The 14,909-nt window shown below is 57.3% G+C and overlaps 1 protein-coding gene across 2 annotated transcripts in view; it reads right to left on the reverse strand.

The window, feature by feature from the left end:
- Positions 1-1,206: 1,206 nt before the first annotated feature.
- EFNB1 (ephrin B1) overlaps positions 1,207-14,909 on the reverse strand; it is a 50,297-nt gene continuing 36,594 nt past the window's right edge. The window contains exons 3-6 of one of the 2 annotated variants that reach the window (XM_051789592.1): positions 7,779-7,871; positions 6,745-6,873; positions 5,463-5,767; positions 1,207-5,125 (exon numbers count right to left, since the gene is read on the reverse strand). In XM_051789592.1, coding sequence (XP_051645552.1) covers positions 4,919-5,125; positions 5,463-5,767; positions 6,745-6,873; positions 7,779-7,871 — 734 coding nt within the window. In that variant the 3' untranslated portion in view covers positions 1,207-4,918. Of the gene's footprint in view, positions 5,768-6,744; positions 6,874-7,778; positions 7,872-14,909 lie in introns of both variants that reach the window. The other variant, XM_051789601.1, reaches the window with a different exon arrangement.

Raw genomic sequence — 14,909 nt, forward strand, 5'->3', positions numbered from 1 at the left:
TTTATGTGAAATAATTAAAATAACTCCTCCATTCCTGATGGACATCCAAAACCATCAGCAGCTCTGCAGCTTTAATGAACTTTCCAGATCTGGAGGCTCCGGGGTAAGATCCTGCCGATCCCTCCCTGCCAGCCGGCCCTCAGGAGCGGAGCCACCGCATGTCCTCGGCTCCCGTGTCCCCATGGGCACAGGCACTGCGGCCTGACATCCCCTCCCACCACAGCCACAGGTGAGGGTGCTCCCAAGCAAACCCTTCCCAGTCCAGGGGCTTCCACGGGACCTTGCACCAGGGTGGGATCACGGGGAGTGCGGAGGCTCCCAAAACTCCGTGTTTTGGGATGATGCAGCTCCGTTGCACCCCTGCCCCATGGCACCCCCCCTGCAGCAAGCTCAGGACACACGTGGAGCACCAGGAGCAATCCTGTGGGTCTGGCAGGGTCCACACTCCTGAGTCCATGTTGATCCCACCCGGAGCAGGGGGGACCTGCCGCGTTCCTGCTCCTCAGCTGGGTGTGGGCTCCAGGAACCTGTTAAAGCACTTCTCCCTCCTCTGGCAGGTCCCGGCACGTTTGGCACTTACAGTTCTCCCTTCGGGCATCAGGGACCAGTGAAGCTGTTTAAAATTAAAAGTGTTATTTCATTCCCACTGGGATCAAAGCACGCAGAGAGGGAGGATTTTCAAACCAGCAAACCACATTTGAGCACCGCTGGTGCACCCAGGGCCCCCCCAGCCCGACCCCCATCCCAGCAGTCCCTGCTCGCTCCAGCAGACTCTTGGCATGGTCCCAGTGGCTCTGGCTGTGCTCAAGAACCAGCCCCTTGAGCCCAGGGTTTGTGTCCAAGGGGAGCTGGTGGCCTCAGAGGAGCCTCTGTCTCCTCAGGGACAGAACCACGGAATCAGAGTCATTTGGGCTAGAAAAGACCTTTAAGATCACTGAGTCCAACCGTATCCACTGAGTACCCAACCATATCCATCCACATCCACTCCTAAAACCATTGAGTCCATCCAACCCTGAGTCCACGCTGCAAATATCGGACAAAAAACTCCAAACTTTGCTGCTGACCAAACCAAACCCAATAGATCCCTCCAGGACATGCCAGTGAGGATCTGCACCAGCCAACTCTTCCCAGTTCTCTTCAGCCCAGGCTGTGGCTGTTCAAAACACAACCTGGGGCAGGAAAAAAGCACACAGGAGACAGCCGAGATTCCATAGGAAAAAAACCCTTTTATTTAACAATATATCAGGTTCCATCACGGCTCCATGGAGTTCAGCTGCCACAGAGCTGGTTACCGATGCCGATGATATGCTACTGGGAGGGAGAGCTGGGAGAAGGTGAAAGGAATCAAACCGAGGAACATGACACGAAGAAAGAAAATCTGTGGTGCCAGGGAGCACGGCCGAGGGGATCCTGGCACCACTGGAGCCCCACCGGGAGCCCAGGAGGATCAACCAGCGCGGGGATGCCGAGGCCTGATCCGGGATGTGCCCCTGCCCGGGAGCAGCCGCTCCCCGAGGAGGTGCTGGCACAGAGGGGCCTCGTTCCCTCCGTGCCCGGCATCCCAAACCATTCCCGCATGACCAAAGCCCCATCCCGTGTGCCCCACACGGGCACCGGCCGCATCCAGGCTCCAAGCCCACATCCACCTCTCAGCTAACGGCAGCGGAGGATGGACAAGGGAACCGGCAGCCCGGATGCTCCGGTGAGGCCGTGGCACAGGGCTGGGCAGCAGCCCCACGGCTGGTTGATCGTGGGGACAGTCCCCCCTTGGGACACGGGACGGATGTGACGCTGTGGGATGTGGACGTGGTCACAGTTCTGAAATGTGGGAGCGTGGTGCGGATGTGCTGGTGTGAGGCACTGCTGGGATGCAGGGAGGGACGTCCATCCCTGCTCCAGTGCCTCTGGATCCTCCAAGGACCCCTCTGCCAATATAATGCAGATCCCAGTCCAGCTCCTGTGAGCCACTGGGAGGACTGGGATCTCTCAGCTGCCTTCCGGCTGCCCACAGGGAAGTGCCAGGCATGCCGGTGACACCAGAGGTGGCTCTGGTGGGCACGGCCACCTCCCTGTGGGCAGGGACCCAAGGTGGGCAGGGCTGAGGAGGAACAACCCAGCCCAGGCACCAAGCAGAGACGAGGCTACGGTGTGCTGGCAGTTGGCAGATGGAAAACAGGGATAGTTAGGAAAGGAATCTGCACCAGGAGCAGCTCCACAGGCCTGGAAAAGCAGAGCAGGATCTCAGGATGTTGCACTGAGTTCTGCATCCCCAGGTTGGGTTTTTTTTGGTTAAAGATAAATAAGGAGATAAATTTGATGCTCCTTTAGGTCACCGTGTGTCATCGAGTCTCTGCCCGTGCCCAGGTCGGGGCTCAAAGCTCTGCCTGGAACCAGGGCAGCCAGAAACTCACTGGGAATGAGCCAGGTCTGACCTGGAAACAATGGAATAGAATCCCAGACTCCCAGTTTCCCTCTCTGCTTGGAGCCCATCCGTTCCCGCATTATATTGAGGGCACAGCCCCCCAGTGCTGCCCCCCAGCAGCCCCCACACCAGCACAGCCCGTGGGCTCCAGCGCTGAGCACTATGACAATGTTTTACACCCGTTCTCGTGGTTAAAATTTCTTTTTTTTTCTTTTTTTTTTTTTTTTTTTAAGTTCTCATTTTGTTTTTCTAAGAAAAAGCAACCAGAAAATAATTCGGAGTTTATACAAAACATCTTTACATTATTTCTTCCAAAAAAGACTAGTATTTACACAAACAAAACGGGGAGGAAACAAAAAAAAATTACAAAAAAAAAAAAAAAAAAAAAAAAAAGAAAAAAGAAAAAATCAACCAAACTTCAATACTTTCCATGAAAAGAACCCGAGGGACACACTCCGATCCAGGACCCAGCAGCCTGAGGTGCTCGACAAAAACCAAGAGTTCTGATTTCACCCTTTCTTCACATATTTACAAGGTTTTCCAGCTGTTCCCAGCAGGAGCTGGACTGATGGGGACGTCAGCTGGGGATGGCCACTGTGGGAAGCCACCAGCACTGTCAGATCACTTTTGGTACAACCCGTGGCCAGATTCCGTCCCATCGTCTGCAAAACCAAACCAAAACTACATTGTCCCTCTCCTGCCCCTCCACTCCGGCCGCTGCTCCCAAGGGATTCCACTGTCACTGTCACCGCTGCCACCACCGCCCAGCCAGGGCTCTGCCACTTTGGGAACCACAGGTCGAGGTTTGGCAGACGGGAAAAGGAAAGGGGGATTTTTTTAAGACACAATTTTCTGGGATTTCCAAGAGCAGATCCCATTCCCCAGCAGGGAATGAATGGAGTGTCCTGGTGGGGATGGTTCTCGGGCCAGGGTGGGCAGCACTGGCACGGATGCCATGGAAAAGAGAGGGACGGAAGGTGCTACGTGGGGAAAAGCAGTGGGGGAACAGGGAGAGGGGCAGGGCAGGGAGGAGCACCCACTGCAGCTCATCCCTCCCTAGGGAAGCAGCTGGTTTGGGGCCCTGGAAACCAAATCACCTCGGGATGCTGAGGGCAGGAGGAGAGCTGGGACACCCTGCTCCGCTCCAGCCCGAATTCCTGCCTTAGAACACCACAAACCCAACAATGTGACACCCCAGGATGCTCCCATCCCGCTGGGGGCCAAACCCCAGTGCAGCACCCAAGCCACCAGAACCCCCGAGTCACCGGACACCCCGAGCCATCGGGACCCCTGTCCCTGCTCTGCCCCCCCACCCCTGCCCACTCCTCGTCAAGGCACTTTAGCAGAGCAGCTCCCTCGCTCTTTGGGCACTTCCTAACACGGGATTTGGGGCCCTGGGGACAGGTGGGAACAGCCCAGGCGGAGCAGCCCTGCTGGCCCCACTCCTGCTCCCTGAGCAAAAGCAGCTACTGCTGGAAGGAAAAGAAAGTGAGGAAGGGGGGACAGCCAGAGGACAGGTGGGTGACAGGGCACAGCCAGCTCCACCAAGCCCACTGGCATTGGCCACAGCGCCAGCAGGTCCTCCCAGGAAGAGGAAGCAGGGAATGATCCCACCAGAAAAGCTCAACCCTGTCCAGTTTTAGGCAGGAGATGGGCAAGGCAAGGGTGGGGGAGCCCGGGCTGTGGGACCCCGAGGAGGTGGCAGGACAAGGACACTCCTGTGCCAGGAGCAGGGTGGGGGGACAGGCATGGCAAAGGCTGGTCCCCAAAGCAGGTCTCACCAAGGGGCATGGAAAAGCCTTTGGCTCAGCTCCCAACCAAGTCAAGCCTGGTACTCCAGCCTCCTGGGGGGCTTCCAGCCCCAAGTGCCGGCCTCCTCCTGATACCTCCGGCATGAGCTGTGGGTCGGGAACATTTGTTTTCCAGTTTTCCCTTCCAAGGACAACCTCCCACAGCATGCCCAGCTTGGGGGTTCTGCAGCTACCCCTGCCACCCCCTACTTTGCTTCCAGCAGGCTCAGCTCCAGCCCAATGGAAACCCAAAGGCTTTTCTCCACAGTGGGATGCTCCGGAGGGGTCGGGAAGGGCTGCCGGGCCACAGCTGCTCCGCACGGGGCAGGAGGAGCCCCGGCCCCTCACGCACTGAATGCTTGAGACAGGGTGTAGATAGAATATTTTTTTTTCTTTCTTTCTTTTTATAAAGAGACTAAAACAAGAGTCAACAGCTACGAACACAAAGGTTTCCAGGGGCAGCGGCGGGAGCGGGACGTGCCCCGGGGCCGGGGGGACGGCGTGCTGGAAGGAGGCGATGGCGTGTGCCCGAAGGCGGCGGGCCGGAGTCCCGCCCGGAATTCACAAAAATAAAAATGTTACAAAAAAATTAAAATAATTATAATAATAATAATAGTAGTAGTAGTAAATCGGGTTTGCCAGCTTCCTCCCTGCACAGTTGTCTGCATCTTGGCACCGTGGCAAAGCTTCCTCCTCCTCCTCCTCCTCATCCCCCCGCGGCCGCTTGCTGCTCCTCGGACATGGCCCCGGCGTCGCTCCAGGCTCCCGGACCCCCGCGGCGCCGGCACACGGGCACTTCAGCAAGGACGGAGGGAAAATCCCAGAACGAAAAGGGGAGGTGGAGTCTCCGGGTTTGCCAGCGGTGTCCCGAGCACGGAAAGGCACGGCGCCTGCCCCCACGGCCGGCCACAGTCTGGAGAAGAAGAGGAGGAGGCTGAAGGCTCACCCTCGAGTCTCGGGATTACAAAAGCTGAGAACTACAAAACTAAATACAAAGGGGAGAATCAGCACGTGAGCGTGAGCCATCCGCTCCCCGGCGCAGCCCCGGCGCTGCCCCGCCGTGCCGGGGGGTCGTTTCGCTTCCTCCCTCCGGCGCCAGCCCGGGGCGGGCGGCCCCCGCGCCCGGCGCTCCCGCGCTCCTGCATCGGCCGTTCCCAGGCTGCTCCTCACACCTTGTAGTAAATGTTGGCTGGGCTCTGCGGGGGCATCTCCTGCACGATGTAGACGGGGTGCCCGTAGTCCCCGCTCACCTTCTCGTAGTGCGGGCAGTAGTTGTTCTCTGTAGTCCGTAAGGGGATGATGATGTCGCTGGGCTCCGAGCCCGCGTTCCCACTGCATTTCGGGCTGGCCAAGGTGCTGAGGGACAAGGCTGCGGCTCGCTGCTGCGTGTGCTTCCGGTGCCGCTTGCGGATCTTGATCAGGAGCACGACGAGGAAGATGATGATGAGGATGAAGATGACGCAGCCGGCACCGATGGCCGCGAACACGGCCACCTTGGAGCTCAGGAAGCCATCGCTGGGACCTTGGGTCTCCTGGCCATCCTGGTTGACAGAGCCTGCAAGGCAAAGGGAGAGGGGATTCAGACCCTGCCAGGCAGCCAATTCCATGCTCTGTCCGTGCATGGATCACAGGTGGACGAGTCGTCCATTGGACCCCTCTTTGCCCCTTAAACATAGCACAACATCCGTGCCTCCAGGGAGGGGAGCAGCCCCCTCACCACCTTCCCACCCCAGTCAGACCAACACATCCCTGGGAAGGACTGGGCAGGGCAGGCAGGACCCTGAGTATCCGCAGGGAGGGGAATCGTGTCCTCTCCCTCACTCCACATCACTGCTTCCCCTTTCCATCTGCCAGTCTATGGAGCAGAGCATTGCTCGTGTCCAGGTGACCATCAGCCTGCACCCTGGGAGCGCTTGCTCTCCAAAACCAACCTGGATGTCCTGGTGAAAGTGGGCCCTGACACCCGGAGCCCCCCAATATCTGATTACTGACCCCGGGGCCAGGGCAGCCACAGCTCCCGAGGGGGGAGTGCTCAGCAGCTGATCCAGGTGGGAAGAAAACAACAACTCTTCCCTGCTCTGTCTTATTTCATTTTGCTCTCAGCAGGGTCAGGAACTCAGGAAACCATCTTCAAAGGGCTCTCACATGGACTCAGCTCACAAACCCAAGGACCTCACCTCCTCCAAGCACTCTCAGATGCACAGTGAGGAACAGATGGGCAGCGAGGAGGAGGAGGAGGAAGAAGAGTGCTGAAACAGCACTTCCCTGCAAAGCTCCTGCCAGGAGCTGGGATAACAAACCCAAGCTGCTCCACACCACAGTCAGGCTGTGCCAGGCCTGAGGGTCCCTGGGCTGGGGCAGGAGCTGCTGTGAGCAGCAGGGATGGCAGAGACGGGTACAATGCTCATGGGAAACCCATCCAGATCCTTGATCCAGAGAGTCTGGTATCCCTGGGATCCATGCAACAAGGCCAGCATCCTCCAGCTGTAAGACAGAGCCCCATCCCTCTGCAGGGGTCCCTGGGAAACCCACCCGGCTTGCCGGGCTCCTCCACCGCCGGGATCTTGCTGCGCGGGCTCTGCGTGACCATCTTCACCGTGTCGTCCGACTCCTTGCTCGGCCGACTCGTCGTCAGCTGCTCTGGGATCACCGCGTTCGGATCTGGGAATGGGGAGGGGAGGGATGGATGAGAAACCTCAATTCAACCTGAATGGTAGCAGCTTGTTCTGCCCCTAAAGAACAACTGCCCCTAAATCCTGGCTGCTCCCACAGGGCACAGGAGTGATGGGAGATGCTGAGAGCAACCGAGCAAGGCTGAGCTGCTCCAGGGCTTGTGGGAAGCAGGTCCCCACCCTAATTCCCTGGTTTTCTCTTTTCGGAGCTCCTGTGCGTGGGCTGGGGCAGGTTTCTTGCTCGGGCAGGGGGAGGAAGGGAAGGGCAGGCAGGAGGCCAAGGCTGCAGCACAGCTTTGCCTGTTTATTATAAATATTGGCCCCAACGTGCAAACACAATAATGAGAAGCAGAATCAGGAGCTGTGCATCTGAGTCGGGGCCGAAACGAGCCCGGGGCATGGCTGGGGCTGGGAGGCAGCTCAGCATGGGGAGCAGGAGCTCCAGGAGAAGAGCCCATGGTGATACCCCTGGTGTCCCACTGCCACCAGTGACAGCTGAGAGCTGCCAAGCCCAATCTCTGACCCCTGCCCAGCTCCAACCCCTCCTCAGATACCCGGGAAGTCACGAGGGCACTGCCTGTGCCAGCCCCTCCCCAAGGCACTCGCACAGCTCATGGGTTCCATGCCAAGTTCGCTTCCCACTGGGACACGGACCACGAGGTGACCGGGAACAATCACTCCCTTTGAATCCCAGTGCTCTGCACATGTGTGATATTGGCAAGAGAAAAAAGGGAGGAGAAAAGATCCTAAAAATGGAATTCTGCTGAACTAACCCGGGCTCCCGGGAGCAGCTGGTGTGGCCTCAGCTTCCCTGGAATCCTGAACCACCCCCAGAGCAGCACAGGGACCCCAGCTGAGGGGCAGCAGGAGACCCCAGGGCGCGGCAGGACTCACCCTGCCCCACTTTCATGACAATCTTCATGGAGCGCGTCTGGCAGACCCCTCCTTCCCGGTTCTCCAGGCCATCCAGCGTCCCGTTGGAAGTGGCTGCAAGAAAAGAGAGGGAATGTTATAGGAAGTTCCTGGGAGAACAGGCGGGCAGGCACCCACTGTCCCCTGGCACCACTGTGCAGGTCCGATTCTCCATGGGCACCACCAGGCAGGTCCCCGCTGTCCCCTGGCACTGCCAGGCAGGTCCCTGCTGTCCCTAGTCAGGTCCCCGCTGTCCCCTGGCACTGCCAGGTCCCAGTTCCCCCCCAGCACCTCCCACCTGAGCCCACATTACAGCCACATTTTCACACCCCAGTCCGGAGCCCACTGAATTCCCAGCTCCTGCCCCTTCAAAGCTGCCTGCAGCAGTGAGGACGTGATCCCTCCAGCTTCCCCTCACTGCCACATCCACACAAGTGAGCCATTCTCCCTGCCTGCACCCTCCTCCCCCTTTAATTCCTGGATAATTTCCTTTGCTCCTGGTGCAGAATGGGAACACTTGCATATGCACAGTTTAAATTATACATCTCTAATTACACCCTGTGCCTCGGTGAAGAATGTAAACTCAGAGCCCCAGTGGGCTCCAGGGGCTCTAATTGCAGGGCAGAAGTCACTTAAATTCACATTAACTTTTCGCTGGAGCCGGCACAGATTCTGAAGCCTTTGGATCCTGCGGGAGCGCAGGGAACCGCACAGCTCCTGCTGCCATCCCGCAGGGAACAGCCCCACCCTCCAGCCCTCTCCCCACAGTGGGGAAAGCTCAGGGCAGGGGGGACAGGAGAGATCAAAAACCCAAACCAGGAGATTGCAGAATTAAGCACCTAAAGGGCAGATTCTGCTGACCACACTCAAAAATCTGGTTTCTGACCCCAAAAGGGCCCTGGACACGGACGCTGTGCCAGGTGTGGAGCAGCGCTGGCACACAGCCAGCCCTGCCCAGGGATCACAATGGTTCCCAAACTGGCACCTCCATCCATCGTGGCATCCCAGTGCTCCACCAAATCCAAGCACAGGGATTTATTCACCCAGGGAAGCAACAAAACCCAGGCAGAGCTCAGCAAAGGCGTCGGGAATGCGATGCGACGGAGAATCACGGAGCTACGGGGATAGTTTTCCAGACACAAGGCAGGACTTGGCCGGCACGGCGCAGCCAACACCTACCCAAGCCTCAACACCAAAGCTCAGCCCCGGGGTTTCAGGTTCCCTGCACAGCCCAATTCCTGCCTCCATCCTGCAAAAACGGGAGTGTGGGAGGGCAGGTGTCCAGTGGAAATTTGGGATGAATCCATTGGACCCTGCTGGGTGTCAGTGAGGGGATAGGAAGAGGCTGGAGTACAGAGCAAGGTCATCCTTCCGCACTCCCCTTCCCACAACAGGACCCTCGGGTGTCTCCATGAGCCTCCACCCTGGGTTACTCCAGAAAGCACATCCAGATCCCGCTGGGAAGCAGTTCCAAGTCCATCAGCTCTTTCCAAACACCTCTGTGCAATCCAGGCTCTCATCTGAAGCACCAGCAAATGTTTTACTAATCACAAAGTCCTTGGGTCGAGTTCTCTCCTCTCCCATGGCCCCTGGGATGGAGCTGTGCATCCAGGCAGCTGGGATCCGCTGGCGGGTGATCCGACGGGAGCACTGTCAGCACAAATCCCCACACAAACGCCCGGGAATGCGGAGGAAGGCCCCCAACAGCCCGCTCAGGCTCTTCAGAATCCAACCAGGAGGGGCCTGAGCTCAGACTCCCCATAAAAACATCTCGGGGAGAGAACTCCAGCAGAGAGCACAACAGCTCAGTTGTCCCAGGCCAGAGGCACTGGTCTGGGGGTGAAATAAGTGGATACATCCCAGCTCACAGCACTGAAGCTGCTCCATGAACAGCTTCCCACCTTCCCAGCTCCATGTCACAGGTTGCTCCATGTCAAAGAGGTTCATCCATTCGGGGAGAACAGGGCATTCTGTAAAAACCAGGCTCTGTGAGGCCTCGTGAGTCTTGTTTATAAATAATTACCTAATTATATCAAAACGAGGTACAGACAAATCGTGGCTCAAGTGTGGAAGCCAGGAGATCCCACAAAGGCAGCAGTGACAGGAGACAGCAGTTCCTCCAAATAACTACAGAGACGCTGTGTCTGGATACAACAAAAACATTAAAGGTCCAAAGAGGACAGAGGGAGCAGCTGGAGTCACAGGGACGGAAGCTGAAGCCACAGGGATGGCAGCTGGAGCCACAGGGATGGACAAAGGGACACAGTTGAGCATCTTCCTTCCCGCCCCACATACAGGACTTGGGCACGAAGGTTCTTCTTGTTCTGCTCGTGTTAATGATGAGGGAGAAAGTAGCTTTGAGAGGGAACCACCTGGAAAAACTAAGCAGTTGCTTGAGGTAATGTAAAAAGGAGCAGCTAGAAGGGCAAAACACTTGTAAAACCCACAGTGATGGTCTCGGAATGGCCTCTGGAAACAAGGACATGCTGCCACACTCCGTATAAATCCACAGTGGGGCAGAGCAAAGCTGGATGCTCCACACGGCTGGCTGGGCTTCCAAAAGTCAAAATTCCAAAATCCATCCCAATGGTGAAGAGTCCAATGGCTGGTGGGTTTGATATGAACACGCAGGACAGAGGGATGTGCTGAGCAGCAGGTCCAGCAGGGTAGGGGCTGTGGCTGGGGGTCCCCAAGGACCCAGAGGTGAAGGCTCCTCCAGCGTGGTTCCCTGTGAAGTTCAGCCATGGAGAGCTGGTCCTCCCACTCTGTTTCCTGCTCTCCCAGTGGAAGAAGCCCGAGCAGAAGGCTCCAGGATCAGGTCAGCCCAGGTCCAGTGAAGACATGGGATCCAGGAGGCACTCGATGGATTCCCGTAGCGCCTGTGCCACTCGTTCAGGGTGAGCGCAGGTGACACCCCCAGTCCTCAGCTGCCCATGGAATCCAGCGTCAGCAAACCCACAGGAACACTGGGGGAAAAGGTTAAATCCACAGGCACAGCAGCAGCTGCAGGAGAGGTGGGAGAGCCCTGAGCTGGAGAGAGGAGCTGCAGGGAGGCAGCAGGACACAGAGCTGTGACACCACGGAGGGACCAGGCAGGGAGTTGGGAATACCCAGGCAATAGGAAATGGCAGGTCTCAAACAACACTGTCACCTCCACTCACCACAGGAGCGAGGCTCGATCCAGCTCCAGCGACAATGAGTGTACAGGAGCATTTTCCAGCCCTGTTACACTCTGGAGGGATTCACGGGTTGGCTGTAGGGCTGGGAGAGCAAAAACAGCCTCTGGCCAGGTGACTTCCACTGAGAGCAAGGCCTCTCCCAGCCCCCAGAGCCATCAGATGCCTTTCCCTAATGGAGCATTAAGCCCCTCTGGTGAGTGATGAGGATTTACCAGTGATACCATTAACCATGTAATTGCTTGTCAATTTAGAGATGCTCAGCCACCATGGAAGCACAGACAGGACCTCCACTCCTGGCATTCCTCACACCAAGTCCAGCCTCATGACACACACCAGGAGCCAGGATAGATGACTGAGAGCCCCCACAACCTCTTAGTCCCATCTCCAAGCAGGCGATGGCATGTGCTCTCGCATCTCACTGCTTCCCCACACCAGCACTCAGTGTTACCAAAGCTTTTCTTCTTCCCCTCAAAATATTTCAGAGGAGAACTCGGGTTTTGGCAGATGGGAGACGCTGGAAGTAATACCTGGCAGGAGATGAAGGCAAGGGTCTCTTAAATGGTCAGCCTTGGATAGAGCGAGATGTTTGGTTTCTCTCCTGGATTCCCTCTAGCAGGGCTGCGTTATGATTTGGGCCCCAAAGCACAATTAATGTGCTGAGACTGTAGCGAATCCAAGTCTCTTTCCTTTTATTGCTCTTAATCACTCTTCCATCTGTGCACCACAGCCCTGCTCCAGACCCAGCCAGGCACGGTGTGGCCGCAGCCCGGACGCCTCCCCCAAGCCCCCCTTACCTCCAGACCTGCATAAGGTTCGTGTTTCCATCACTTTAGGTGAGGTGACTGCATCCCACCGGTGCCCCGCAGCCTGACCCCAATCCCAACAGAGCTGAGGGACCAATCCTGGCAAGGGGCAGCTGGTGCAGAGCAGCCTTGACTCAGCCAAGACACTCGTGCCAGGCTGAAAGACCCTCCTGGCACAGGTGAAGACCTTATGGGTCACCCTGGAGATATGTCTCACACATCTCCAGTGTGCTCCAACACCGCCACAGATCCTTGCAGGAATCCACAAACACTCTACTTAAAATAAAAATCCATCTCCTGCCACCTCCCCTCTCCTCCGGGTTCTTCAAGTTGTTTTATGTCCCTTGGTGCTGACACAGAGGTGCTGCACTGGTGCCCAATCCATCACGGGCACCGAGCTCCCTCCTCCCCCATCCCAGCCAGGGCTGGCACCCCAGGGGACACGGAGCCACTTCCAGGTCACCGAGCAGAGGCTGCACACAAACTGCTTGGGGCCTCCAGAGAGCACGGCTTGGTTACAGCCCCTTCTCCTCCTCCTCCTCCTCCCTGGCAGCAGGGACACGCAGCCCCCACTCACGGCATCCCGTTATTATTTGTATTAATATCACTATCACTGCTACTTCCTCACTGCCCTGCTGTGGGGAGATGAGCCCCCCATTTCATGCACATGCCCCCACCCCACACACCTCCCCCCACCCTGCACACATCTCCCCAGCCCTTTCCATGAGCTCCAGCACATTGGCTGGGGTGTTTGCCAGGCCTGGGGCAGGGGCTGTGTGGGGGGAGCCCACCCCACGCTGTCAAGCTGCCAGCGGGGCCGGCAGCAGCTTTCCAGCCTTCCAGCCTTCCCGAGGCAGCTGCGCCGGGAAGGGGCCCTCCGGCCCCCGAAACGTGTGTTTGAGCCAGCCCGGCCCTGTCCTGTCCCCACTCGGCACAGAAGGTGCAAGGCTTGGGTTTCACACACCCTCCTGCCAGCTCCAGAGCTGCTCCAGAGCTGCTCCAGCCGCCCGGTCCAGCATGGAAAGAGGAGGCTGCTCCTCGAGCACCGCTGACCCCAGGAGTGGCCCCATTGCTCACTGACCTGGCATCAGGGGCACTGCCGGCCCATGCAGCCAGCACCAGTGCCATGGAGCCAACCGGGATCGTTCTGTCCCTCCCCATCTGTACTGGGAAGGTGAGGGAGCCCATCCCTGCAGTCACTCTGCAGACAGCCAGTGGAGCCCTGGGAATCTGGACATCCCAGCCCACACTCCTGCTCCAGCAAACACAGTGGGAAAATCCCCAGTTCAAACGCACTGCTGGAAATGGGAATGAAAATCGTCACAGAGGGTCTGGCAGGGATGGGGTTCCTCTCCCCCTGGCCAAGGCCAGCACCCCCAAAATCAAATTAAAAGGTTAAATTAGCCCCAATCTTTATAGGGAGTGGAGGGACACGCACAGTGCAGGGCTGGCAGTGTCAGCCAGTGACAGGGGAAAGAAGAAGGGAGGAGAACACACACCACACTCATCCTCACCTGCTACAGCTCCACTCTCTCAACATACTTTCCTGGGGCAAAGGGAGAACAACAGCAAACACTTTCACTTAAGTGAAAACCTAATTTCCCATTAAATCAGCTTTCTGGTGGAAAATTATAACCAACCCTAATTAGTATCATAATTAAGAGTCACTGTTATATTGCAGGGAACCTCATCCAGGCCGAAAAGCACATCTTGGCTGCAAGACCACAGCTTGCTGACTCTCTCACAGGCCCTTAAGCAGCAGCACTGCAAGCTGTCCATGTGGATGAGCCGTGGAAGCATCATCCATTTCTGCCCTGCTCCCTGCCCAGCACAGGGGGAACATGGTACTAAATAAACCCTTTGTCTCCAGGTCTATCCACCCCTTCCACAAAAACTACGTGTTGCTGGAAGAGGAAGATGATTTGTGCAGATTCTGTGGTCGCCCCAAGCAACTGGTTACAGGTCAGGAAGAAAGTGCCACGTAATTCCCCACCTGATGCTCTGCCAGAGTCATTTGTGGGCCCCGCTGGGAGCAGGAGGGGAGGAAAGCGCTTATTGCCTTTTAACAGGGTGTAAATCTCTCCTGTTAGGTAGGAAAACATCTGCAAGATGACTCAGAAATCCCTTGGGAAGGGGATGGGGATGGACAGTGCCATCCTTAACGCCAGCTCCTCCCCACATGGAGCCAACGCTGCCCCCAAGACCACTAAGGGCTCCATCCTCGCTCCAGTGGCTCAGAGAAAACTCCAGGTTATCAGGGATGGAGAGGCTGATTCATGTGCAAATGTTCTGGAAGCTCCAGTTGCCTGGAGGAGGTGCCCTGCAGCAGGCAGGCACAGGAGCTCTGGGAGGAAACCCCACTGCAATTAAAGGCAAACTTTGCATAAGCATCAGGAACCTGCTGGAAGTGGGGAGGTGACATGGGTGCAACTCCTGGCCCAGAGATGCAAATAATCCCATGGCTGGGAGAGGAGCCAGCCCAGGCACTGCTTCTGCTGTGGTCATGCACCCACAGGAGCCCAGCTTGGAGCAGGATCACCCTTGGCTCCCAGTGCTTCACCCCACAACAGCTGGAGCAGGAGCTCACTGATCCACTGCTCCCAGGGAGCACACATGGCAGGACCCCAGGCTGGTCTCAGCCCTCTGCTCCAGGACACCAGCAAGGCACCAAACGGTCTCCAGCAACACCCTGAGCTGCAGGATTTAGACATTTCCAGTACATGCCAAATAAGCCCCTGATTATCCAGACAAGGACTTGCCCTCTTGCTCAGTAATGGTGGAGGAAGGGGCCTCTCTGGCCCCCAACTTGGGGAAGATCCCACTGCAGAGGGGGGAGCAGCTGTGCCCTGATCCTGCTGCTCCTGCAGCCGCCTCTCCCTGAGCTGTGTAACCCCTGCTCTGCACTGCCAGGGGGGATCAAAGAACACAGCCATTACACAGCAGCAAGAAAACCAGCAGTCTCAGGGCAAAGAGGCCTGGAATGGAGAGTGACACCAATCCACTCTGGAAAGGTGAGATGCCAGAGGTGCCTCACACCGCTGGGCAGCCCTGCCTGCACGGCTGGTCTGGTCCAGAGGTGGACAAACACAGATCTTTAGAAATTAGGCATGGAAAAGGACCCAGCACACACT

Source organism: Manacus candei, unplaced genomic scaffold, assembly GCF_025592945.1.
Source record: "Manacus candei isolate 608988 ecotype Guabito, Panama unplaced genomic scaffold, ASM2559294v1 h1tg000003l, whole genome shotgun sequence".
NCBI classification, from domain to species: Eukaryota; Metazoa; Chordata; class Aves; order Passeriformes; family Pipridae; genus Manacus; species Manacus candei.